This window comes from Microchirus variegatus, assembly GCF_963457635.1.
Source record: "Microchirus variegatus genome assembly, chromosome: 4".
In the NCBI taxonomy this organism is placed as follows: Eukaryota; Metazoa; Chordata; class Actinopteri; order Pleuronectiformes; family Soleidae; genus Microchirus; species Microchirus variegatus.
The window spans coordinates 12,741,939-12,768,339 of record NC_139805.1 but is presented as its reverse complement, the minus strand read 5'-3'; the positions used below and the strand labels follow the sequence as shown (position 1 = coordinate 12,768,339).

The 26,401-nt window shown below is 39.1% G+C and overlaps 2 protein-coding genes across 2 annotated transcripts in view; one reads left to right on the top strand and one right to left on the bottom strand.

Moving 5' to 3' along the window:
* psmd1 (proteasome 26S subunit, non-ATPase 1) overlaps nucleotides 1-22,632 on the top strand; it is a 29,247-nt gene extending 6,615 nt beyond the window's left edge. The window contains exons 16-25 of the mRNA XM_083888492.1: nucleotides 51-115; nucleotides 9,065-9,179; nucleotides 12,396-12,512; nucleotides 12,723-12,825; nucleotides 15,849-16,018; nucleotides 17,769-17,861; nucleotides 18,144-18,230; nucleotides 19,349-19,516; nucleotides 20,706-20,871; nucleotides 22,418-22,632. Coding sequence (XP_083744618.1) covers nucleotides 51-115; nucleotides 9,065-9,179; nucleotides 12,396-12,512; nucleotides 12,723-12,825; nucleotides 15,849-16,018; nucleotides 17,769-17,861; nucleotides 18,144-18,230; nucleotides 19,349-19,516; nucleotides 20,706-20,852 — 1,065 coding nt within the window. The 3' untranslated portion in view covers nucleotides 20,853-20,871; nucleotides 22,418-22,632. The remainder of the gene's footprint in view (nucleotides 1-50; nucleotides 116-9,064; nucleotides 9,180-12,395; nucleotides 12,513-12,722; nucleotides 12,826-15,848; nucleotides 16,019-17,768; nucleotides 17,862-18,143; nucleotides 18,231-19,348; nucleotides 19,517-20,705; nucleotides 20,872-22,417) is intronic.
* htr2b (5-hydroxytryptamine (serotonin) receptor 2B, G protein-coupled) lies at nucleotides 2,893-6,978 on the bottom strand. Its single transcript, XM_083888585.1, has 3 exons — nucleotides 6,652-6,978; nucleotides 4,591-4,791; nucleotides 2,893-4,013 (listed from the first exon to the last, which is right to left on the bottom strand). The coding sequence occupies exons 1-3, from the start codon at nucleotides 6,911-6,913 to the stop codon at nucleotides 3,058-3,060; spliced, it is 1,419 nt and encodes a 472-aa protein (XP_083744711.1). The 5' UTR covers nucleotides 6,914-6,978; the 3' UTR covers nucleotides 2,893-3,057.
* Nucleotides 22,633-26,401: the final 3,769 nt, after the last annotated feature.

Here is a 26,401-nt window from a genome sequence, read left to right as displayed (position 1 = left end):
TCTCGGTATCCTCTTTGGTTATTTGACTGCTTTGCTTATTCTCAATTAAGGTGAGTGACGTAAATGATGACGTCAGAAGGGCTGCTGTTGAGTCCATCGGCTTCATCTTGTTCAGGTAGGAACCAGACAGAATGACTTGATTGAGGACTAATTTACTTATTTTTATATCCATCAGAAAACTGACACATGTATAACTGATTTTAGAAAAAACTGTTCTGTTTAATACAAGTGTAATTGACGTGTTCTCATTGTATTTTCTATAATTAAAGTGTCTGCACTGGTACGATTTAAAGCCAATACATTGCAGCCCTGATATATAGGAACTTATTTTTTTCTGGTGCCCGGATATATTCAACCTTAAAGTGGTAGTTCAGAATTTTGGACATAAGACCTATTTTCCAACTCAGCTGGTGTGATGGATACGTCTGGAGACATTTTCAAGAAATTTCATTCCGTTCTTCTAGTTGCTGAGTTCGCTGATGCTATGGCTAGCGCAAGTCAATGATGCAAGTTAGCATGGCATTAAAAACACTCATACCGACTCCACAGTGCACCCGAGGCAAATCGATTGTAACGGCAGACTATCGATGTACATATCTGTATTGATAGAATGTTTGAAATAAAACCAACCTTGCAATTTGAAGGATTTATGTCTCAGCAGCAGCAGCAGCAGCAGCAGCAGCGCGTCATACTATAGTATAGTGCTGAGAAAGTAGTCCCTCAAAAATTCATGCGATGCGACGTTAGTTTTGTTTCAAATATTATTCTATCAACACAGATATGTACATCTATAGTCTGCCGTTACAATTGATTTGCCTCGGGTGCACTGTGGAGTCGGTATGAGTATTTTTAATGCCATGCTAACTTGTATCATTGACTTGCGCTAGCCATAGCATCAGCGAACTCAGGAACTAGAAGAACTGAATGAAATTTCTTGAAGACGTCTCCATCACACCGGCTGAGTTGGAAAATAGGTCTTATGTTCAAAATTCCGAACTATCCCTTTAATATTAATTTGGCACTGCTGGTCTTTATGGTTTTCATGAAACATATCCTCGATCAGAGATGGGCTGAACATTCTTGTCTATTCTCACACACATTTTTTCCCTGACTGTTTATAGGGATTTAGCCCTCAGAGACCAGAGCAACGTTTAACAGAGAACTCGACCTGTGCACAAATATCTTGGTGTACTTTTTAAGGCCTAAAAAGGCCATGTGATATTCTGTGTGATCAATTGGCCGTTGGACAAACTATAGTGTAAAGCTTTGCTGTTGTTTACAAAGACGTCTGTACCAGAACAGTTCAGTTAGTTCAGCTTTACACCTTAATAATTCAACAAAGAATTAGCCTATAATAAGCCATTTTTATACTTGCATCCCAGATAATCAATCGAATCAAACTGGCTGGAAAGGGGGCCTGTTGTCTCGGTCCCCCAACATGCTTGGAGGGGTGATATATGGGCCATACATATGATTGTAGTATGCAGCCTACCTCTGTGGTCCTCTCGGGCAGCCCACCGGCGGCCCCCTATGTTTTTATGAAAAAAAATGAAAGGTTCACAGGAAATTTTAAATTATGAGTATTATGTGTTAAGACATTTATTAACAATACTTTTACACCAACTATAGAGTCTTACAAAAAGATAGACTTTTGAAATTAAATAAATAATATCAAATTTTTCACTTAAGTTAAATACTAATTGAGTAATCGGCCAGTTAATCTTAAAACAAGCCATGCAATGCTGGTCACATTTAAAAGTAAAATAAATCAACTTAAATAAAAAAAAAGTGGTAGTACCCCCTCATCTGGTGCAGACAAACGGCCCTTTTATTTCTGCGCACCGCCCCTGCGCTGTTCTCTTCTCCCTCTCCTGCGCCGTTCGTCGCTCCTGTGATTCTGCCTATCCAAGCTGTCTCTTCGTATCCAAAGCAGACTGGATCATTTCTCTACCTGTTTTATCCCCACATAAAATTAATGATCTTTAGGATGGAGTACAGTCGCGATGAAGTGCAGGTGATCTGAGTAGATCTAGGTGCATCCCTAAATATAACATATTTATTAACAAGAACAATGTAACCGTAATAATGACGCACTTGATAGTGTGACTTTCAATCGGCACCTGGACAAGTGTGCGCTGCGCCGATTAAACGGGGTGCATGGACCCATGTCTCCCGGTATAGAAAAATCGTGTGTGTGTGTGTGTGTGTGTGTGTGTGTGTGTGTGTGTGTGTGTGTATATTTAAAATAAATATACAAACGACAATCAGCCTGGCGGGGGGGCAATTAAAGCCTTGCGATCATCAGGCTTATAATGCACAAGGGGGAACCCTGAGATACATAGACTTTTTAAAAACAACAGTATTTTCAGGTATTCCAAGACACGCGTGTCCTGTTGTTGACAGAACACTTTGCTTTGTTTCAGCAAGACTGCAATATTTTATTTAAAAACAAAAAAAGGTTTCCATTTATTTTGTTCTTTGTACTTTCTTTATACAGTCTTTTATTTGGAAACTTGTTAACATGTCAAAACATCTGGCTAAAACAAGCAAATGAGCACTTAAAGTCCAGCAAAAATTTATCATTTAAAGAGTGCAATGCATTATATGCATGTGTCTGTTGCAGGGGATATATAGTAAATCACTGTATTTACTGTATTCACAAGAGCTTCCAGGTTGTCTTCATTCCTCACATTTTTATATAGTCATTTACACAGTCTAGTGGTCTGAACTAATTTGACGTTTTTCCTCTGCTTGTGAGTTCCATGAGTTTTCTTGCTCTCTTTCGCATATATTTCAGAAGGTTTCACTGTTTAGCTTTTGTTATACGAAAACATACTAATGTAAACAAACCAGCGTCATCAAACATCCAACAGATTAGTTTTTGTTGCTGTATAGAAAGTGCACCTCTGGCCTCGGATGATTTGTTGATCAAGTTGAACAGCAGCAGCTTCCAATATTGAGTTTTGGTGCTGGGTCCACCATTTTGTCATTTAAATGTAATTGCAAATTTGATCCACTTCAAGTCCTTTTTTTTTTTCACATTTTTTCCAAACCGCTCTACACACAGCTAACATGCTCCTCTACCTTGCCACCTTCGTTTTCAGTCAAAAGCATTGTATCCAACATAACACCACTGGATGATTGTACAGGGGCTTGTCTGCATCTTATTGGACTTTGATAGTTCACTGTTCCAATTCCATTCTTCATCCCCCGTTTCATGAATAGTTTAGAGTTTTCTGCCATGGAAGACCTGAATGAAATCCGTGTGAGGGTCCGTTCTGTAATTGAAGCCCTTGGGTGCATTCCTGGCCCACGACTAGAAGAGCTTTTGTAATTACAAGTGATGTAACGTGTGAATGCCTCCCTGAAAGTTTTGTTAAATAAAGTGTACACCAATGGGTTGATACCTGATGACACATAACCTACCCAAACAAATATTTCCATTAGGCGGCCAATTACGTCACCATCACAGCTAGTGCATAGCACGGAGGTGATATTAGTAATGAAGAAGGGACACCACATTACTACAAACAGAAGAAAGACGATGCCTAGCACCTTCGAGGCACGCTGCTCATTACTCAGATTCTGCATTGACTTTTTTCCCATTGTTGACATTCGGCGAAAGCTGATTTCACCTTCTGTAGGAAAGTTAGTTGTGGCTGCATCTGATTTCTCTTGCATCCTGGGAAATCTGTCCAGTGTGTTCAGTTGCTCAACCTGAGATGAAGTCACAACCTGTTCCTTTTGAAAAACTGTAAGGACAGATGGTTGGCTCAAGCGCTGAGTCACCTTTGACCTGAGCAAGTAAACCTTTTTGCGCAGAACCTGGACAGTGAGCAGGTATATGACCATCATAATGGTCAAAGGGATGAAGAATGCTGCCAAAGAGCCAAACATGATGAACTCCCTAAAGGTGTCGGTTTTCAGCAGACAAGTGTGGTTTCTGTTGAAGGTGATGTTGTTGGGAAGATGGTAGTTCTTAAGCCCCTTAATTGGAATCGGGATTGCAATACCTGGAAAATTACAACAACTGTTACTATTCACAAATGTCACTAGAAAAACTGCAGTTGACCTAATAACAGTTGCATTATTTAGCTTTTTATATTTTTAACACATAGTGTTTTTCATCGCAGAAAAATATTGTAGAATATAATGTAGAACCTTGTAGAATTTTTCAGTTCCAAGGATGATAGTAGATATGATGGTAGCAAAGATCTAAAAACATGTTCAGTTAAATGATTGCCTTAAAATTAACAAGGCACATTCTGCTTCCAGGATCTCTTTGTTTTCAAAATAAATTTAACAGATGTTGTTGATGCCTTTAGTGAAGTTGACAGGTCGCCAGTAACAAAGGGTTATGGTTTTTGTTTGTTTTTTAGAGATTTAGGTAATGGCCTTTGGATACACTCCATTAATACACGAAACTTAACCATGATGTCACCGTGATTGATGACTCTTCCATTTGTTTACCATGCATTGTTGCAGAGTATTTGATGTTTCCAACAATATTACTGAGACATAACTAAATAGGAAGGCCTGCCACAAAGCTGTCTGGAATATGTGCTGAGAAAATCTAAATGATGTGCTTACAAATGGATATGAGCCACACCAGTGCTATCTTCACCATCGCTTTGGCTCTGGATTTGTACTGGCTGTGCTGGATTGGCTTCTTGATTGCTATGTAGCGATCCAGTGAAATGGCGCATAGGTGCATGATGGACGCAGTAGAAAACAGCACATCAAGGAAGAGCCAAATGGGGCACAGGAATTCCGGTAGAGGCCAGCCAGAGTCTAAAGAAAAGATGAAATGGAAATTAATCCGGAAAGATATTGAACTATTGTCTTTTTGTTCTTTTTAGAAATTGTTTGTAAGATTGTTCCACAGATAACACATGCACAGTAGTGAATAATCGCAATGCATAACCCTCTTAGAATTGAAAGAAAATAATACATGGTGGTTTTGAGAGGTGTACCATAATGGCAAGATACAAGTAGTACCCTTGCAAAAAATGTGGTGTTTGTTTATCTCTTAGAGGAATGAATTTACTGGAAAAAGGAGGGTTCACTGACTGTTTATGGAGTTAAAAGCTCTTTATGTAAATGTGCTGATGGCTGTTCAACAGTAGTGTTTATTTTTTGTTCCTGGCATAGAATTGGCAGGTAATTATTCTGGCTTCTTTCCCGTCATCCATTAGCATAGCAAAAGGCTGTCGGAAATATTACTTGCATAATTTTATTTTGTTATGCAACCTCACATTATTTTCCTTATGCCACTCTTTTCCCTCTGTGGAATTTTTGAGTCATATCTTTTTTCCTCTGGTGAGCCTATTTGACATATTCTCTACTCATATTCAAAGCATGTATAGGTTTTATCAAGTTTCACTTGAATGGAAGATCTTTTATGTGTTGCATCACATAGTACAAAAGTCCTCAGACCAAATTCTCTTTATATAAAAGAGGTGAATAGAGAGCTCAGGAAAAGGGTCTATTGAATTGCTGTTAATAAATGTGAAACCTTTGACTATGTCGGTTGTTTAATATATTGTGTTGCAATACTGAATACCTATCACTTTGTTGTCACTAAGTGCAATATTTTCACAGCTGAGATTTAAGTGGATTAGATAAGATCTCGAACCTGTCTGCATACATTTAATTGATGTCTGTCATCCTGTCCTATTTGTCTCTAGATTTAAGAATTGCAATGAAGAAAGTATTAACATTGTATACATTTACCTGGGACGTTTTAGAGCAGCGATATTCTTCGGTTAACCTCATGATAAACTGATTCTCCAGCTGGAATTATGAAAGTCCACTCTCAAGCCTGTCACACAAACTGAGTGCACATTTTTGTCAAATTTACTATATTTCTGTAATGAAGAAAACCAAATTATAAATTATTGTTGAAATTTCAGCAGCTGTGACATCTGTGTATTCCATCTGTGTATCGTCTGTAAGAGGGGACATTCGCTTTCAAATATTTAAATCTTCAATAAGTTCTGACTTTTCACACTGACTCTGCCATCCGTAAAATGAAACTACAAATAACTCCATGTTACAATATGTCCAATTCTTATCTGAATATACTGTGTATATTACACACTGTAAATCATTTCCTACACTGGAGCACTTAAATAGCACTTTCACTGAAACTAATTTGAAAATGGTTAGAGTATGTTTTTCTCCAAGTAATACTGTCCCTCAATGAGTTGTTAATTCAAAGCTGTGCAGCTGTAAGAGGAAGACTTGTGTTTTTTCCCCCACCATCTCTTCTATTTCATCTAACTAATTTGTTTAGACATGGTAGCGATTGTATCGCACAGTGCTCACAAACTATTTTCATCCGCCTTTGCTGCCCGTAAATATGCTGGCTCGTTATCTTTGGTAGATTTATTTAAGGAAACTAAGGATATGTGCTATTCCAGTGAAATGGAAAATTGTTGATTGTCTTCAGCTGGTTATGTCCGTATCCCAAAATAACGAGTGGTTTGATGTTTTTCTTAGGTCTTTTATCAGAAGCTAGGTCACACCAGTTACTTGTAACAGTTCAGATATGTTCTTCAGTGGATTTGACATTTTGTCAGGAATTGATCTGGGTTGATCTTTTTTTCAGAATTGATATCAGATTCTCAAACACAAGATCACTAAACTTACTGTAAAGGACAGTGACAAAGGCAATGGGCATTACGAGGAGACCCACTAGCAGATCAGCAACAGCAAGTGACATCAGGAAATAGTTGGTGGCATTCTGCAGCTTCCTCTCAAGGGACACGGCAAGAATGACCAAGATGTTGCCACCAATCGTCGGGATGATGACCATGACAATTAGCAAGGCAGCCCATTTCAACTGAACCTCCGATTCTTCTCTAGGCCATGTGTTGTTTGTCTCAAATGGCGCCAAGACTGCCTGAGACATGGTGCTGCAGAGGTTACAGCTGGCCTGAGCGTGTGTCGGTCCTCTGATCCTTCTGGTGTTAGACACTCGGCCAGCATGGTCACTAGGTCCTTCAGGCAAGGGCAGAGGGTAGTGTGGGACAGCTCTGGCTCAGTGAGCAGGATGTGTCATCCCTCATGTTGTGTCCAAAATTGAAAAGTAATGGCAGAAATTGAGTTTAGGATCCACTTTGAACAGGTCCAATGCTCTGAACTCCCGTGCCAGCAGTAATCCAACACGATTAATATTTCCACAGAGAATATTTACCAGAGGTCACTTTTCAGGCTGTCGACACTGCCATTCAGTGCTTCCTCTTAAAAGAACAAATGGATCTGTGAAAGGAATATAAATACATTGTTATGCATTTGCTTGAGATTGTCTGAATGATGGTAACATAATTAGGTATGTTTACATTTACAGATGAAGCAGTCTTAATGATTGCTAAATATTTGTTTTCACATTATGGCAAAGAAGTTTTCTAAGATGGAAAAGAAATGGATATAATAGCTTACAGGATTTTTCCATTTCTGTTATTTATATAAACTGTAAAACTAATTTATAAAATGTTTACAAATGGAGACTGGGGTTTTAAATTGACCTGAAATCCTTTTGAGATTAAAAGCACACTACAGTCTAAACTTATACACACCTTTTCATGTGGTATTCATTTCTCAGTATCTCTCTGGATCAATAAAGTTCAACGGTGTGAAATGGCATAAATTGCAAATGTTTCTTACCTGCTCCCGAAGGTTCCTTTTTGATGTTTAAAATCTGTTCCACAACAAGCCTTTGGTAACACTGAAGCAACGCCATGCTGATGGACAGTCCATGTTTAGTCAGTGTCAGTGCGTTTCAGTCTTAGCACACCACACAGTTTTGTATCTTTTTCAACATTCTCTATGTCGTATTTATATTTCCAACCTCCTCAAATATGAATGTGACAGAGAATGCCCTACCTCAGCAGCACAACCTAAATCTGTCTTTGTCTGAAGCAGTCCATGATGTGGAATTTGTTTTGCTTCCACATGTTGGAAGAACCCCCAGTCTTGCTTTGCATCACCTACCGCGATCACAGGTTTAAAACTTTCAGATGTTGTGGCTTGTCTGCCTTTCTCCCCTTTTCAGCTGTTGCCTCTTGTTCACAAGCTGTGATCTGCTCACACTCACTCCCGTCTTGTCCCCTCTCTCATACTCTCCTCCCTCCTCGCCGTCATATCTGTGAGTCAGACTCTGTTCAAAATGGATGAATGTCTTCATGCTGGCAACATGCCAGCAGTTCTGGGAGGTAATTTCCCTCAACACAGGCGTTCCACTGTTTATATTTGTCACTTTCTGGTCTCTCCTTTTTGGTGCAAACATTGGTGGAGGAGGGATATTATTGTATGGGAAGAAACCATTGTGCCTGTGAGGTGTATGTACGCCATAGCAGTTTAACTTTGTGGTGGAGCAGCTCATTATATTCAGTTTGCAAAATGCTTCTAAATTTAATCCTGATTTCGCATAACCATATCCTATTTTGCCTTGCTTAATATTGTTTTATGTTGTTCTATAGTCAAATTTATTTTAAGTTGAGTTGTATTTTGTATGGGACATGTTAAATGTCTGTAGCAATAAAGTGCTTTTTGGTTTTACTGCTTTAGTGCTATTCAATTATATTGACTGTTTCAATTAAATCAGTTTAAAAAGATTAGTGTAGACCCTTTTTGCAGTTTTTAATTAGTATCCCGTAGCATTAACTTCATTCGGGAAATTAAATTACTTGGAGCTACAGAATTTACAAGTCTGTCTTTAGCCAAAGATTTTGCTTGAATTGTTTGGCTCAGTGAATTGTAATCTCTTTATACTACAACAACAGCACTTAGAAAAGAGAGAACTAGTCTCACTATTCTTTAATCTCCCTCTCTTCTATTTGCTCTGACTATTTTATTCTCAGACACAGTGATTTGCTACAGTTCCTCTTGAACTTAGTCAAAGGCCAAAAGCTCATTAAATACAGATAATGAAGAATGACAACAAAGACTGGCGTAACGAACAAGTCCCATCAAATGACTATAGTTAATATGGATCATGCATGTTTTTTTCTTTAATCCTTAATTTCTGTATTTCTTTGTCTATCTGTCTCTCTCTCTTCAGGACCCCAGAGCAGTGTCCCAGTGTAGTGTCTCTATTGTCAGAGAGCTACAACCCTCATGTTCGCTGTGGGGCTGCTATGGCTCTGGGCATTTGCTGTGCTGGAACGGGCAACAAGGTGAGTGCCACATCCTTAATCTTATCCCCAAATCATAAACTTCCAGTGTTAAGTCTGCCCACTTAGAACAATGAGAGAGCAGACTGTTAAGTGTGAATGCACCCAAGACACTTTAAGGATGCATTTGGAATCCAATGATGAACCCCATTCAGAGGTGGTCTCAACAACATTGTTTCACTCTCGGAAATGCTTGGGGCACCTTGATTTACTCTGCTTCACCTTACTCCACCCTCTCACTCTTTGCAATATAGGGTGGTGAAGTGAGGTCCATTCTCTGGTCGTCACATGTAGAGGCACAATGCCAAGTCTAAACAGATGTTCTTAGATCAGTCCATTTGTGATTTATTCACACAGATGTAGACTCCAGATTCGAAGAGGGCCATTTGATCTTCTTTGTGCTGATAAAAGGGAATTCCTCTCTCACCCGACACCAAGGGCAATGCCCATTGTGTGATTTGTTGGGTTTCTTTCTCTCGAAATATTGTAAGATGTTGGCCTTACTATGGAAAGTGCCTTGAGACACTATTTGATTGTGATTTGGCAATAGACAAATATAATTGATTTTATACGCAACAGAAGTGGTTATGGAGAAAACCATATCAACCTAAACCGATCATCAAAAGAAAATATTCAAACTTGATCTTCATGCGTGATCATAGTTCCAAGATATGAGATGTCTTCACTAGAGCATGCACACACTGGAGTATTTCTTTTTAGAATTGATAATCTTTGTAAGGATGTGTACTGTAAAAGCTTAGTTAGCTTTATCATCCACAAAAGCAGCATCGGTGATCTTTTCCTAATTTATCCCATGTACTTTCTTTGCTTTGTTTACATGTGTCAGCCATGCACCAATTATCTATTAAAGCAACCGTATCTATGGCTTATTTTAATTCAATTCAATTTTATTTGTATGGTGCCAAATCATAACATACATTATCTCAAGGCACTGTACATAGACAACATCATGCAGAGCAGAGAATCACAGCAGGTCACACAATGAGCAAGCACTAGGCATCAGTGGAGAGACAAAACTCCCTTTTAACATGTGCAGCCATCTGCCTCGACCGGTTGGGATGAAATGAAAAATGGGGGACACAGAAGAGGATTTTAGTTCGCCCATGAGTCTGGACTAATTTTCTGTTGCTCCCTGCAGAGAAATAGCTGTTTGAAGGTTGTCACTTTAGTCAACTTTAATGATGCCGTACTGTATTGGCCGTACTATATTGCTTTTCAATAACATTTTTGCATCAAATAGTTGTACGGCTGTGGCCATCACAATTTGAAATTATTCTCACTTGAACCTATGACAGTAATTTCATTTTGAAGCAGACCTGTAGCACTTAAAGGCAATTTGCAAGTCCCACCACAGTTTGATCAAAGGCTTTCCTTCTAAATGTTTCAGCTATCATCTTCATTAATGTATATTGTAACGTCAATTTAAACCAAGCGACTAGCTTCCTGTTGACATTGGGTCAGAGGAGGAACCTCTTGTTCTGGCTGTATCTTGTCATCATGCTTGTTTCACACTTGAGTCCAGTGATGACTGAGTAAGATGGACATCATTGGTGATGCTGGTTCTATATGGGCTGATCAGTCTTAGGTAGCATAGCCCAAGCAGAGTCACGGCTCATTGCTCCTTGTTCCCTGAACCTTGGAGCACCAGAGTGAATGTTTTGGACCAGATGAGAATGAGACATGCTACAGAGCCGATGGTGTTTCAAACCTCCACTGCGTGTTTTTTTCCAGAATAAGACATCAAGCACATTTAGTAAGAGTAATGATGATGTGGCCAAAGAAGTGTGTTGCCTTTAGGTGATTTTAGTGGACCTTGTGTATTCATATGTTTTATAAAGGAAAATAAAGTTTTCTTTATGCTGATTTTGGTTCAAAATCTTTCTAGCATATCAGAATGTTCAATGAATGGGATTATTCACCAAACTCACAAAAAACCTTTTAGTACTGCCAAACAGCTTTATAGATATGGATTTTGAATTGCACTGTACTGCTTCTGACACAGTACGCTTGGCAGTACTGCATGACAACTGCTGCATGAAAAGACTGGACCCTCATTGAGGCACAAGTCAGTTGAAAACGTTTTTTTTCTACTATACATGGATTAAGATCTTGAGAAAGCACATTTTGTGTCGACCTGTTCTGCTGATTTTGTCTGACAGTAAATACTCTAATTTAAACCCCTTGACAACCTACCAGCAACAGGATGGTTCCTACGTAGTATGGAAAAGTATGGAATTTAATTTGAGTAATTTCCAGGTCTGGAAAAAGGGAAAAGAGTATGGAAACATGTTTGTGTTGTTTCCAGACTATTATCTCACTTTCTAAAATTAAATATAATAATTTTATAATATATATATCAAAACAAGTTATTAACGTAAACCTATAGCCTACCTGTAGATGATATGAAACTAATCAAGCTGGCTGTAGAATGGCGTCGCCGTGCGACTGCGATTCTCATTTATTTATTCATTTTCTCCATACGTGTCGTCAAGCCAGCCACCGGCAGCGACAGTGTCATGGGTCAATGCAAGTTTTCCGCGGGCTGGCTTTATGACAAATTAGTGAAGGATTTTAATACCATTTATTTACATAATAAGGATCTAACAATTGGTATTCAGATGTTTAATATTGACTGAGAAATCCTCCGAGAAGTTTGGAAATTTGAGTCTAGAAAAGTATGGAATTTTGAAATGGAAAATGTGTAGGAACTCTGGGATGTGGTTGACTGGTGTTTACTTTACGTTCACAACTTATCATCCCTTTATGCGGTTTTCTCAGTCAGCTGAGCCAAGAATACTGATGAAACCTGGTTTATTTTACCTCCACTGTTATCATTCTAGTTTGTTTCCTTTTCTCGGTAGAGCTGACACCTCCCTCTGTCTGGTGGTGTTGGTTAGAGTAGGTGGTCTTCAATCACTTGTTCATTCACAACCATTATGGTAGGGAAATGAAGAAGGCAAGGCTTGTCATGACTGTTGTTATTGTTGTCACAGGCAACCAGATATTGTTGACACTAATGTCATTCATTTCTTTGTTCTGGTTGCCTCTGTTAATACCGTTCATCTATTTAACCAAACAGAAGTGCCCCAGTTGCACTGATCTGATGAGAACGACAAAATATAAAGCAAATATTTTTTGCTTTTTTTGCTACCCTTAGTAGCATTACTTATTTTCCTTGGTTTGCCTTTCTCTCCACAGGAAGCCATAAATCTCCTGGAGCCCATGACCAATGACCCAGTAAATTATGTGAGACAGGGTGCCCTCATTGCATCTGCCCTAATCATGATCCAGCAGTCAGAAGTTACCTGTCCCAAGGTATGTTTGAAATGTTTGTTTGCTTTGTGTTCGTTATTATGAAATGATTAATTTTGAGCAATTATACGGTTTGTTTTTCATCACATTTTCCTCCAAATTACTAATATTTTATTTTAATAAATTACCCATCATTATTATCATATATGTCTGCTTATTTGTTAATCTATCGTTGACTGCATTAATATGTCTACCCTCCCCTCAATGTTTTAGGTGAACCAGTTCAGGCAGCTTTATTCAAAGGTGATCAATGACAAGCATGATGATGTAATGGCCAAGTTCGGGGCCATCCTGGCTCAGGGAATCCTTGATGCAGGTCAGTCTCTAAACAGTGGTGAATATGCCATGTTAACATTTTTTTGGTAGTTTGGAATGTAGTCTGGTAACTGGTAAAACATAAGTTGAACCCCTCCAGTAGGCATGGAGTAATTTTCTGTCACATAGTAACTGGTATGTGGGCCCACCTGCCCCGTTCCTTCTCCTCATTCAGGTAGAAAAACACTCAAATTCTTAATTCCAGAGTAAATAAAGAGAACTGCACCAACTGTAATGTGGGTTTGTGGCTGTGTGTGTGTATATGTGTCTGAGTTTTTTCACACTCAAGCAAACACAGAATTGCCTAATTTGGTTGACCACCCGTGCACTGCGTCTCTGGAACAGATCATGCTAAGGTGCATTAGTGGCTGACGATTCTACCTTAGCTTTGCTCAACTCAGCCCACATGGCTTGTTTGTCTCCCTTGGGTGATTACTGATTGTCCCTGTGTTTGTGTGTCTTAGCGGGTGTTTGTGGACACAAGCATGCAACGTGTGTTTGTGTGTGGGGGGTCCCAGAGAGCTGTACATCATCACATGAGCACTATACACTCGCACACTGAGAGCATACCTATATTATCATGTATACCCCTTTCCTAACACCATCTTAAGACCTTGTGTGCTAAGATAAATGAAATCCAGCTCTGTTTACACACTGCTGTCAAATACATGATCAGGTGTTGCAACTTTGTACGTTGCAGGGATACATGCAGTGTATGTGTTATTGAAATCTCCCTGAATATCTCCGGGCCCCTCCTCGTGTAGTATCTAATAGATGTTTTGTTCTGAGCAGATTAGCCATCTCGACAGGCAGACAGATGTAAATTATCTGTCAAATCAGCCACATTAACCACAATACATTCTGGCCAACATGCCAAGATAACCCTGCATGAGATCATCCAGACAAATCCTGACCACCGGTGTCATTTTTCAGACTGGACACACTCCTCCCTCTCCATCTTGCTCTTTATGCTAAACTGTCGTCCATGTTCCAGCGTGTAGGATCCAATTTAAATACTTTAGAGCGGCAAATGCAGAACTGCTGTTCATATGTCAGTCAATCACATGCTGGTGCAGTTTGAATGTTTGAGTAAAGGTCTGGGTTTCACAGGGGGTTGGGAGCATTTGAGCTGCAGAGGTAATTGCATTTAATTTGATGGGCGGAAACCATTAGACTGCAGTTTCATGATCTCTGGTGCTCATTATGAAGGAAATGTCAATCTCTTTGCTAACTCTCTGAAATGCTGCATCCATCTCTCTGGTAGCATTACACATTCAGCCCCCACTGAGAGATTTTCTTCACTAATTGATATCATCCATTAATTAGCTTTAATTAGTGTTTTTGCCGTTTCATCACACCTTTAAGGAATAACTGTTGGCCCGTGCATATGAAAATTGACCTGCTAGTCAAGTGCTACTCATCTTAAGAGACTCTTACTTCCTGCAGACCTCATGACTCATTCTGGCCAATGTTCAATTTTGTAGTGGGTTGGTTTCTACTCTGGTTCAAATGTTGAGGTAAAGCCCATTAATAAATCATCCCAGTGACTTCAGAAAAGAGACGGTGCAAAGTAAGACAAAGGCATGCGATTAAACTGCCATTGTTTAGGCTGATTTCTTATTTTAGTTGTTAATGGCTACTCCCTTGTATCCTACCCCTTTTCAGGGAAAGCTATTTCATATTGTTGTTGCTGCTGACCTTCTCTCTTGACTCCCCTTTGCTGTTCCTCCCATCTGTTTGTCCTCAATGACCTAAGGAGGGTCTGATATTCTTTTGGCTGCTTCAGGATGTACACTTGACCCTTCCCAATCACTGTCTTTTTAATTAGGCCTGCAATCATACATAAATCATGCTGTTTTTCTATGATGATTGGCCAGTGAGTTGCTTACTTTCACAATTATATATACTTGTATATGTCATATATTGCTACAAGATATGTTTGTCATTCATTTATGGTACTTATTTACAATTCCTTGTCCAAAGAAGTAAATATCCTGAGTTCCTGGCGCACAATTTATTAAATTAGATTTAATAAATAAAAGCGGTTCTAATAAATGTTTATATGTTTTTACTCAACTGATACAAGTTAAGAACCTGAAACACCTGAAATATTTTAGTTAACCCTTAACCCATAAACAATACCCCAAATTGCAGCCTTGACATTTACCATACAGGTGAACTAACTCCTCTCTACATGGTAGGAATTATTGCAGGACCTTTGTATTAGACTTCTTTCTCTTTAGCATAGTATACCAACTGGAATGTTTAATATTCTGTTTGCTATGCCCTGTGTTGAATAACACTCTTCTACAGGAAGTAACAGAACATCACTTCAAGCATAGTGCAGATAATCTAAAAACAAATGAAAGCCAGATTTAACAAACATTTTGGGGAGAATCGAGCTGAAAACTAAGCTCTGCAACATCTTCACTGCAGCTGTATATCGCCTAAGTGCCTGCTATTTTGGGACAATGCGATGACACACCTCTTTGATGTCGATCTGTTATTAATCTCGTGTCTTATCATAATGACATTGTTCCTTTGAATACAGGATGTTGTAGACAATGCATTCCTGGGTTTAATTTGTTTTTGCCAAAATGTGTCTGCAATTTTAAATCGATAGATCAGACTGGTTGAAGCCAAAAGACAACCTTAGCAGGGTGGTGACCATCCTGTTCTGCACTCTCATTAACCTCCAAATCCTTTATCAAGCAATTCGAAGCTGCAAGTGTCAAATTCAAGAATAAGCTGATTTAAGATTAATATTTTTTTGACGCTGTTTTCTCACAGCTCACTTGTGACCATACTCGGAAGCAAACAATGAGTTCATAGCCTTGTTGTGTTGAAATTGTCTTTGACTGCTTAATATGCATCACCTTTCTTGAGTTCTGCTGAGCATGAATGCCTCTTTTTACAGTAGTGTGTTGGTTGCTGAACACATGAATGTTTTCAACGGTGGCCTGATTCACATTCACATTTCCATAATTCTTAACCCCTCTATCCTTTCTCCCCTTTCTTGTCCAGGTGGACGTAACGTGACCATCTCTCTGCAGTCCAGGACAGGTCACACGCACATGCCATCAGTGGTCGGCCTGCTGGTCTTCACCCAGTTCTGGTTCTGGTTCCCCCTCTCCCACTTTCTGTCATTGGCCTTCACACCAACTGCCATAATTGGCCTTAACAAGGACCTCAAGGTAACAGCTTATCTAGACTTGCAACCCTAAAACCTGTGAGATTGTTTTCATCAAGCTTATAATGACACATAATGTAATTGTCATCTACTGAAGGCCTTTGATCTCTGCAGTGTTATGTTGTGGATTCATGACAAATTGTCAAAATAGGCAATCTTTCATAACATATTGATTTTCAATAAAGAAAAAGGTCAGAGCAGATTAGCCTTCAGTTACAGTGTCCTGTAGCAGCACTTGATACATGAACAGACAATAAGGCCGACTATAGTTATCGTTAAACTAACAAATAAAAAAATTATGGAAAAAAAATTATTTTGTTTTATATTAACCTTATTTTTGTAAATGACCTTGAAGTATGGCTGCTAAATTTGGCCACTGATGTTGCATTTGGCAGTGTGTTTTGTGTGGAAAATATTTTGTGTCCAACAACTATCATCTTTATAACAAGGTTGTCCTGACAGGGTCTGAACTGGCTCGCTGCTACTCACGCACTCATGCCAAGGGATCACTGTGACATATTGGGGTCTTAAACTGGCATCAGATGGACATTATATCCTAATTGCTACTTAAATCAGTGGCACATGATATATGTGCACTATTGTGAATTGTGCATACCCAGCTCATCAAGGCACTGTTGAATGTAATTGGTGTACAGCTCCATGTAAATACCCCAGGGAAAGATTGCAGAAGGAGGTTTGGGGGTGGGGGATTGTTGGGGCAGCAGTTAAAGCTTGTACTGTGTGGCTAAACAGGTGCTGTTGAGTCTTTAACCAGCTTATCTGTCACTATTGGACTTAGCTCTCTTTTTTTGATTGTTACTTTCTGTATGAAAACTATCCTCCATAGTGCAGCAAAATTAAGAGTTGTTTGACATTAGGGTTCCCTGCTCGCACAAAGTCCTTTGTTGCTTCTCTGTTGGATCACAGACGGTTTAAATCAATGAGTTTCAGTGAGTCGATTTATAATTTGAGGGCTCACACTAGACAGAATGCACCTGGTGATGCTGTGGCTTGAGATTTTATTTTATTTTATGATTGTCTCATAGCCCCTTTTCATTTTTATGTACATGTATAGCTATTGGAACAAAAGCATTGCAGCAGCTGCTGTTTTAGCAACTGAAATGTTAATTTGACTTCAATTTTGCTAATCTGAATTGGTGTTAATGCTGTTTAATCCTTTCTGTTAAACAGGAGGCGTTAGGCTGGTTAAACAATGAACGGTTTAACCAAACTTTTTATTTTATTTTATAAGACTTGTCAAATAGACTTGACGTTTCTAGTCAATTATGGTCTCTAAAAAATTAGACAACAAGTTAACATCTTGATGTTAAGCAGACATAAATGTACCGTTTTAACTCACTATCCTGTTTAAGATCACCATAATCCGATGTGTCAGCCTCCTGCAGGCAACAGACTAAATATAAAGAATAAACCAGTATTCAATAGTTTCAAAGATAGTTTTTTCTCTTTTTTTAGTTTAGAAGTGTTCAACTGACCAACATTTACATTCCCAATGCCATGCAGCTGACCACTAATAGTCGCCTCAGCTCAGAATGGATATTAATTGACTTGCTGAAAGAATGAAATAGGTCTTTCAAATGGATGTGATCGTGATCATAAATTACATAGTAAAAGCCACTGCCTTACTTTATTTTAAGGCAGTATACATACGCCTTGAAATAATGTATGTTGTCATATGGTGCTGTATAAATAAAACTGAATTTAACTGACTGTATTTTTGTCTTTCTGCTCAGATGCCCAAGGTGCAGTACCGCTCCAACTGCAAGCCCTCCACCTTCGCTTACCCACCAGCACTGGAGGTCCCCAAGGAAAAAGAGAAGGAGAAGGTAAGAAGCGAGGAAACGCAGCAGATCAAATAATTCCCCTTTAACGGAAGTCATTAGTTTAGGAAAATTGATCCTGCTCCATTTTGATCTGAAAATAATTTGTCATCACTTTCTCACCCATTCATTTCTTTTTTTATAATTATTATTTTGGCATCTCAAGCCTATTTTTCTCAGTTGCTTTAGTTCACAATTCCCGACGCACTTGAAGTCTTGAACGATCAAGCAGCGTTTATTTTGTGTAACACTGTGGAAACGTCTCCCCTCTCTCTCTCTGCATGGCAGGTTTCCACTGCTGTTCTCTCTATCACGGCCAAAGCCAAGAAGAAGGAGAAGGAAAAGAAAGAAAAGGAGGAGGAGAAGATGGAAGTGGTGAGTGGAAATACTTAACAATCCAAACCCAGTCCTCTCTTGGTACCAAAATAATCTTTATTTCCTAAGGGACACATTTTTTGAGTTCTGTAAATCGTGTTTTTAGGTGACTGCAAAGAAAAATCAAGCTGTTCTTCTGTGCAGATAGAATTACAGCTAAGTGCACAATTACTGGAAAATCTGGGGACGATCTGTGCACTAAGTTAGGACTCTCTTACCTTAGGACACCATGCACACATCAATCTGGCTCTTTCTTTTCACAAAGCCTGGTTTTTCATTCCCCCATCCCTGACACAGACTATGTCAGGCCAGGCCCATTATAACTTTCATTGGGATTTTCTCTGGGCTTCAGCGGCGTTTGATGTACTCTGCCACGCTACAGCTGAGCTCTGGTGCTGAGAGACAAGCCTGGAAATGTCTGACCCGCTCACATCTCAGGGTTTTGATTTTTATTTGGCTTAACTTGGTGAGAGAAGTTATCCACTCAGAGAAGGGTCAAATAGTTTCATAGCGTTTCATAGCTCTAACCTTTATTTATTTGTGCATTTTTCTCTTGTTCTGTCTTTATTTTCCACATTACTTTATCAACACTAAAATTTATTAGGTAGAATGACGGTGATTGAAATGTTCATGGGAGTAGCAATTCTCATCTGTTTGTATGTTTGCCATTATATATAACAATAAAGAGACATACTTACCTGTGTATCAAGGTATTCTAACTCTGAAATAAGTGATTCAGTAACACATTCTTTTTAGAAAGCCAAACAGAGCTGTTGAAACAGATTTATTCTGCACTCTTACTGTGGCTGTACATGGTCCAACAGTCAAGTCTGAATCCTCCAGTTAGGAACTGAGTCAAATGAGAAGAGACAACGTCTGCAGGAGATGATATAGTTTGGTCTTAAAATGCAACACTTTCTTTTGACACCACCTCCTTTGGCACTTTCTGTCCTTCATTGTCTCGTTTGAGTTTCCAGTGTTGCTCAACAGATAAAGGTCACCATAGCAGGAAAGGACTGAATCACAACAGACGGAAGGAAAACCAGGATTGTGGTTGCTTGCAAGCTGTCAAATAATGTCACATTTTTATTAAAGCATTTGATTGTTTCTGTGCACAGGAGGTCCAGGAGGGTGAGAAGGAGAAGAAGGATGAAGAAAAAGAGAAGGAGAAGAAGAAGGATGCAGAGCCAAATTTCCACATCCTGGAAAATCCAGCCAGAGTGATGTCCGCTCAGCTCAAAGTCCTCAACATGCCCGAGACCTGCCGATACCAGCCCTTCAAACCGGTAACTAACTACACCCGTCTGTTTGTCAGTGCGTCCGTTTCTACAGCTAAAATAATTAAAGAGGCCTTCGCTGAAGAACTCTCTCGTCAAGTGTTTGGCTCTTTGGTTCAGTCTGTTGTATTAGCTTTTGAACTCCAAGTCAAACACAATAGTCTTGGTGTGAACAGCAGCATGTCAGACTGTCGTGAAAACACTTGGTGTTTGTCTTTTAATATCTTGGTGCCTTTTTGGGGGGGATTTTTAATGTATCAACGAAGTACATCTTCATCAAAAGTCAATTTCACTACTTTTAATCAGAATAGATTAAACAACAATTCCTCAAGAATGTGTGTACACTGATCATGAAACTTCCCAAAGGTGGTGTTAATAATACTCTTCTTTACTCACTGCTTTTCTACTATCATGTTACATTGGAGTGCTGGGGAGGCACCTGATTTACACCCACATTAAGATGTGGAATGTAACTAACATGAATTTAATGGTATTTAACAATGCAATATTATCTCAAAATAAATCATTCAGTTCAGAATCCAGTCTGCCGGCTGGTTTTGGCCTTTGTTGAGAATCTAATAGTCCAGAAACTTCAGGGCTATAAACCAGACAACCACAGCTCTGCTGTAAATGTTGACAGTTTCCGCAGTAAACGGCACGACGGCGTGCAGTTACCCAATGAGTGCTCACCTCAGACCTGTCAAGAGGAAGTACTGTTTGATTTGGTGTCCACCAAGCTGTGTTCAGAGTATTATTGTATGACTTGTTGCATCAGGTGCCAGCATACCGTCTATGCTTGACTTGAGTTTTGTAATGCTTCTTTCCTTGTACGTCTTTGTTTTCACATCCAAAGATGCTTTTAGGAAGTGAAGAGGTTTTACGTACTGAAATCTGGTCAGTGTCCGGAGGTTTATTGAAAGCCAGTTAAATTAATGACATTTCCTGTGGTCGTTCACTGAGGCTGAACATCTCCTCATGTTACAAATGTTTTAAATGTACTGTGGGAATATTCATTCATCATTATATTTCATTTAATTGTATGTTTTGTTATGACCCCCTCTATAAGTTTCGTATTTCAGTACTGATGTGTTCTTATGGTTGTGACACATTTGGTGAACTGCATCAGCTGCTTTATACTTGATCTTTGTAGTTTAGCCTACTTGAATTAACAGTTAATATTTTCCCTGTCTGTCGTCAGCTCCATACAGGCGGCATCATCATCATGAGAGACACCAGTGAGGAGGAGGAGGAGCTGGTGGAGCCCGTCTCGGCTCACGGCCCCAAAATCGAGGAGGAAGAGCAGGAGCCTGAACCCCCTGAGCCTTTCGAGTACATTGACGAGTAGAAATGTTCCTACAGCGACGGTATGTTCACAGAAATCGATCCTAAGTCATTGACATGTGGTCAGCTGATGTTTGCCACACTGTTTTGTCTTTCCCGCCTGTTGCATCAGTGGATAATCTCGAAAAAACATTTTTTCAAAATCGCTTAAATATTTTAGTTTCAAACTGAAAGAGACACGGCGGCACAAGCTTCACAAATTCTGCATCTAAGTGAACAGCATAAGTTAACATTGCTGCTCACAAGGTCGGTTTACATTTAAGGTTATGTACTTCTGTGTCACTGAACTCGCAGCAGGCTTTCACTGTGAACACACTCTGGTATCGCTGCCAGGCCATCTGTATAGGAAGTATTTCTGTGTTAACACATAATGCAGGTTTTGTACTGTTGTTTCCAAGCCTAACCCAGTTTCACCCATCACTGACTTAGGAATGTAAACATGGCTGCCATCTCCAGCTCACAGGGAAAACCTTCTGTTTGCCAGTGAAGATGGAAGCTCAGTGATTCCTGGCTGCTTATCATGTTTGTGTTGGATTGGCTGCAGCCTGCCTCCCATGTAGACGCTCGCTGCGACGTGCTGTGAGACTGATGAGGTGTCAATGACCAAATTAGGGCCTCTGGACATACTATGTCATGTCTATGAGGTTCATGCAGTGTGAACCAGAGATTATTGTCATGCTGACTAATTTAAGCTGCACAGGTCTGATGCCCAGAACACAAAATAGTTTGGGTTCACAGTGACCTCTAACTCGTTTATTTTTACTGACTCAATGTTGGCAGGTTTCTATGATCCACTTGCGTGAGCTTTCACTTTTGTACTTTGTGTGTCATAAGTTTGAAAGCATTTTTTTTTAACTGTGGTTGTGTGAAGTACTGACATAGTCGATACTGACTGGGCTTACAACCAAAGCATGAATTAGCCACCTGACATAAGACTGAGGAGCAGCGGAGGCTTTAGTCTGAGCCCAGACACCCTGCGGATATAAGCCATTCCCGCCACTTGAATCCACTGTCTCTTTCCGTTAGTCATTAACCACAGCTCATGGGTTTGGAACGTAGATGGACCAGTAAATCGAAAGTTTTGCCTGGTAGCTCAGCTCTCCCTTCACCACAACAGCATACATTAACAGCATTACTGCTGACACTGAGCCAACCCATCTGTCCATCTCCTGTTCCATTCTCTTGAAACTCTTGTATCTGAAGCTGGAAACAACAGGATAGTGGGGATGGTGTCACAATGTAAACCACAAACTGCCTATAACCAAAGTCCATATAGAAAACCAGGTATTTTACATTAAATCACGCTAACGGCAGCGAATAACAAACTTAACGTACGAGGCAGCAGTAGATGAGCAGCTCCTGTGTCTCTGCAAACTGAAAACATTGATTTTGTCCCTGGACTTTGTTGCTTCAGAGTGATGGACAAAGGTACACAAACTCTGCAGCTGGTGTCATGCTAATGAGGCCACTGGTGACATGACTCACTGTTAAATGATCATCTGCTTGATATGTCCTGGTGTTGGGACGTCATTCACCTCTAACCAGCATGTTTTCCATTTATCTCAACAGGCATCAGAAGAGGTGCGATCTCAGCATGTTGGTCCAGCGTTTCCCCCTCTCTTCATCCATCTATCCTTCCACTCCCTGCTTCATTTCCGATTTTACACGTCTCTTTTTTTTTTTTTTTTTTTCCTGTTCTGGCTCCATGTTTACCATACAGGAATGTTTTACATACTCCAACTGTATAATGTTCAGTCCATACAATAAAAATGATATATATTGGAGACTGGAGAGTGTGTGTGTTTATTTGAGTGGAACAGGCGTGTGTTCAGGGAGCCTCTCTAATCGCATACATTTAAACTAGTTTACATTTTCTGCACTCGGCAGCTGCTACAGTCCAGCCAGCAGTCTGTGTCTGTACTCTGAGCAGAGTCTTAAACAACACTGGATGGTGGCAGAGCAGGAGGAGCAGCCGCCAGGAAAAGACTGCCTGCTTCACACTGGGTGCAAGGTGTGTCTCGTTGCTGCGTCTCGCTCACGTCTCCCCACACCAATATATTTATGACTGAAGTTTATCCGAGTAAACAAATGGCACGTGACGCTTTCTGTCACACGGACAGAGAGACAGAGAATCTGCCTTTCACCTGATGAAAGTAGTAGTCCTGTAGTCGTGGCCTCTAATTTCTCCACATTCAGCTGCTGAAATTGTTTTCTAAATAAGATATTTGTTTTTCTATATATTCAGATTTCACCTGGACTAAAACTATTATATCAGTGTCAGTAAACAACTTCTAACCATGCACTTTAACAATCATCTTATAGTTGTTTTATCATCTCAGTTTCATTATCTTAAATATGATCTGCAGATTTTGATTGAAAATTGAATGATGAAAGTGTTGGAAGGTAGATTTGCAAAAATAATGACTCAAGCTGCTGCAAAGATTTGAGATATTTTGCCTCTGTAGGTAAAACGAGTGTCTACAGAGTCATTCTGATGTTCACACCTGACACAGTTTCAGGTTGTTGGTTTCACCTGAGTCAAGGTGTGGAAGAGGGTCGTTAGGGTCACCTGAGAGACGCAGTGTGTGTGTGTGTGTGTGTGTGACTGTGATTCTTTTATGCAGACGGCTCAGGACATCTTTTATAGGTGGACGTCTGCCGAGTGATGGTTTCTCCAGGTTAATGTAAATGGTGTGTGTCACTCTTTTAAACCATCTGTCTTCCTCTGGCCACAATGCAAACGGTCTCATCATCAAGACAGTGTCCTTTGTCCTTCAGACGTAAGTGGACAGTCTTCTGTGTCATTTTCCGAAGTCATCAATGCCTTCCGTTAAATCTGTTTTCTAGCAGGAGTCATTGGATCTATTGTTATTTTTCGAGAACCCTCAGCAGAAAGTGTTGGTTTGGGTGTAATATTATGTCTAAAAAAATCATTGACCTTGGGGAAAGACTCGTGAATTTATTTTACTGAGATCAAGTTTATCATCTTCAAGTGGCCATTTTCCTCCATCCTAAGTATGATTACATTTGGTCGTTGGAGCTTCATGTGGAAAAAATGATCAGGAAATGGTAAAAGACAGGCAGTTGTTTTCTGCATGAAATGTGCTGGAATGTTTAGCGTTTGATTCCCAACGTGTGAGACAGACTGGTGGAAAAAATGGGGTGTTTTTTTTTAAGAGGACGTGAGGGATGATTTTCAGCTCGTTATTTCCCATCAGAAAACCAGTGACTGTTGATCTTGGCCAGACGTTCAGTCTAATCAAGTCCTCCCTTCACATTCCCAAATACTTAGGACATTTTAACAAGTCCACAGTGTTTCCCACTACTTCATTATCTTGTTGGTCTAGAAATGAGACTGTGAGGAACACACACACTTCAGGTCTCTGGCCCTAATGACAAATCCATCCTTTTATTATCCTCAGCATGTGATGCTGCAGTGAGGTGCAGGGAAAAGTCTCAGCTGTTTGATGCAGTGATTCCACAGATCCTAAATATAGAGACAGCTGAGTCCACAGCTGAGCGATGAATTTTCTATTACAGGATTTACATTCCGGAAGATGTCGTCCGTTAACCCTCTGCGTTCCCCTTCAAGAGGGAATGTTTAGTCATGGTGAATTTTTTTTTTACCAGAGCAGAAGAAAGGAGTTCTACCACGTCCCTGTGAAGCCCAGGTGGGATCTAGTCTAGTTTAGTCAGACTGGGCCTCTTTACTCAGCCATGTCTCATATTTGAGTTCTGTGTCACTTACAGACAGAGCTTTTATTTATTATTTTAGATATTTCTTGTAGGAAAAGTTGTTGGAGCGCTCTCTTCTTAATAAAAAGTAAACAGCTCATTCAGAGAAGCCAGGGTTCATTTACACAAAGGCCCATTAGCTCAGGAGAATCTTCTGGTGTCGCATGCAATCTCTTATTTTGGAAACACTGCACCATTAAAACTGAAAATGATAAAGTTGCTGGCAGTTATATCAATATTGTTTAAAGATGTTTTACTTGGCTGTGCTAACTGTGTGGCTCTGCCAGATAGATTTTTAGATGAAAAAGTCACAGTTTTCATGTCAGCTACAATTTGACAAAAAAAAATCATAGGTTATAGTATGTTGTTCAAAATTTGACAAAAAAAAGTAATACTTTAGCATGTCGTCCAAAATTTGACAACAAAGTCACAGGTTAGCGTGTCGTCCAACATTTGGCAAAAAAATTCATACATTTTTATGTCATCCAAAATTTGACAATAAAGACAGTGTTAGCACATCGTCCAAAATTTGACAAAAAAGTCCAACATTTAACAAAAACGTCATACTATACTATGTCATCCAAAATGTAAATTAACTCGTCAAACTATACTATGTGGTCTAACATTTACCATTTAAAAATAATAAAATAAATTAAAACATTTTTTTACCCCAAAATGTGACCAAAACGTCATACTATATACTATGTCCTCGACCTCAATGTCTAATACACTATTTCTTCCAAAATCTGAAATTTTTTTTGAAAAAGAAAAGTTGGTCCAAATTTTGACAAAAACTTTATACTATGTCGTCCAAAATCGGACAATTTTTTTTAAAACATTATTTTTTAGCCCAAAATGTGATAAAAACGTCATACTGTACTATGTCGTCGACCTCAATGTCATACTACACTATTTCGTCCAAAATCTGACCATTTTTTTGAAAGAAGAATGTTGGTCCAAAATTTGACAAATACATCATACTATACTATGTCGTCCAAAATCGGAAGATTAAAAAAAAAAAAGAATGTTTTGCCTAAAATGTGATCAAAACGTCATACTATACCATGTCGTCGACCTCAATGTCATACTACACTATTTCGTCCAAAATCTGACCATTTTTTGAAAAAGAATGTTGGTCCAAAATTTGACAAAAACGTCATACTATACTATGTCGTTCAAAATCGGAAAATTAAAAAAAAAATTTTTTTAGCCTAAAATGTGATCAAAACGTCATACTATACTATGTCGTCGACCTCAATGTCATACTACACTATTTCGTCTAAAATCTGACCATTTAAAAATAAAAAAGAATGTTGGTCCAAAATTTGACAAAAACGTCATACTATACTATGTCGTTCAAAATCGGAAAATTAAAAAAAAAAATTTTTTAGCCTAAAATGTGATCAAAACGTCATACTATAATATGTCGTCGACCTCAATGTCATACTACAGTATTTCGTCGAAAATATGACCATTTTTTTGAAAAAAAATGTTGGTCCAAAATTTGACAAAAACGTCATACTATACTATGTTGTCCAAAATCGGAAAATTCAAAAAAAAAAATGTTTTGCCTAAAATGTGATCAAAACGTCATACTATACTATGTCGTCGACCTCAATGTCATACTACACTATTTCGTCCAAAATCTGACCATTTTTTTGAAAAAAGAATGTTGGTCCAAAATTTGACAAAAATGTCATACTATACTGTCGTCCAAAATCGGTAAAAAAACTTAGCAATTTTTTTTAGCCCAAAATGTGACCAAAACGTCATACTATACTATGTCGTCGACCTGAATGTCATACTACACTATTTCAT

What these genes read in the sequence shown, in the direction of transcription:
- htr2b (XM_083888585.1), bottom strand. Translation starts at nt 6,913, where the DNA reads ATGTCTCAGGCAGTCTTGGCGCCATTTGAGACAAACAACACATGGCCT. An exon ending in CTTTGTCACTGTCCTTTACA is followed by an intron (nt 4,792 to 6,651) that starts GTAAGTTTAGTG and finishes TCTTTTCTTTAG; the next exon opens with ACTCTGGCTGGCCTCTACCG. An exon ending in GGTGTGGCTCATATCCATTT is followed by an intron (nt 4,014 to 4,590) that starts GTAAGCACATCA and finishes GTAATTTTCCAG; the next exon opens with GTATTGCAATCCCGATTCCA.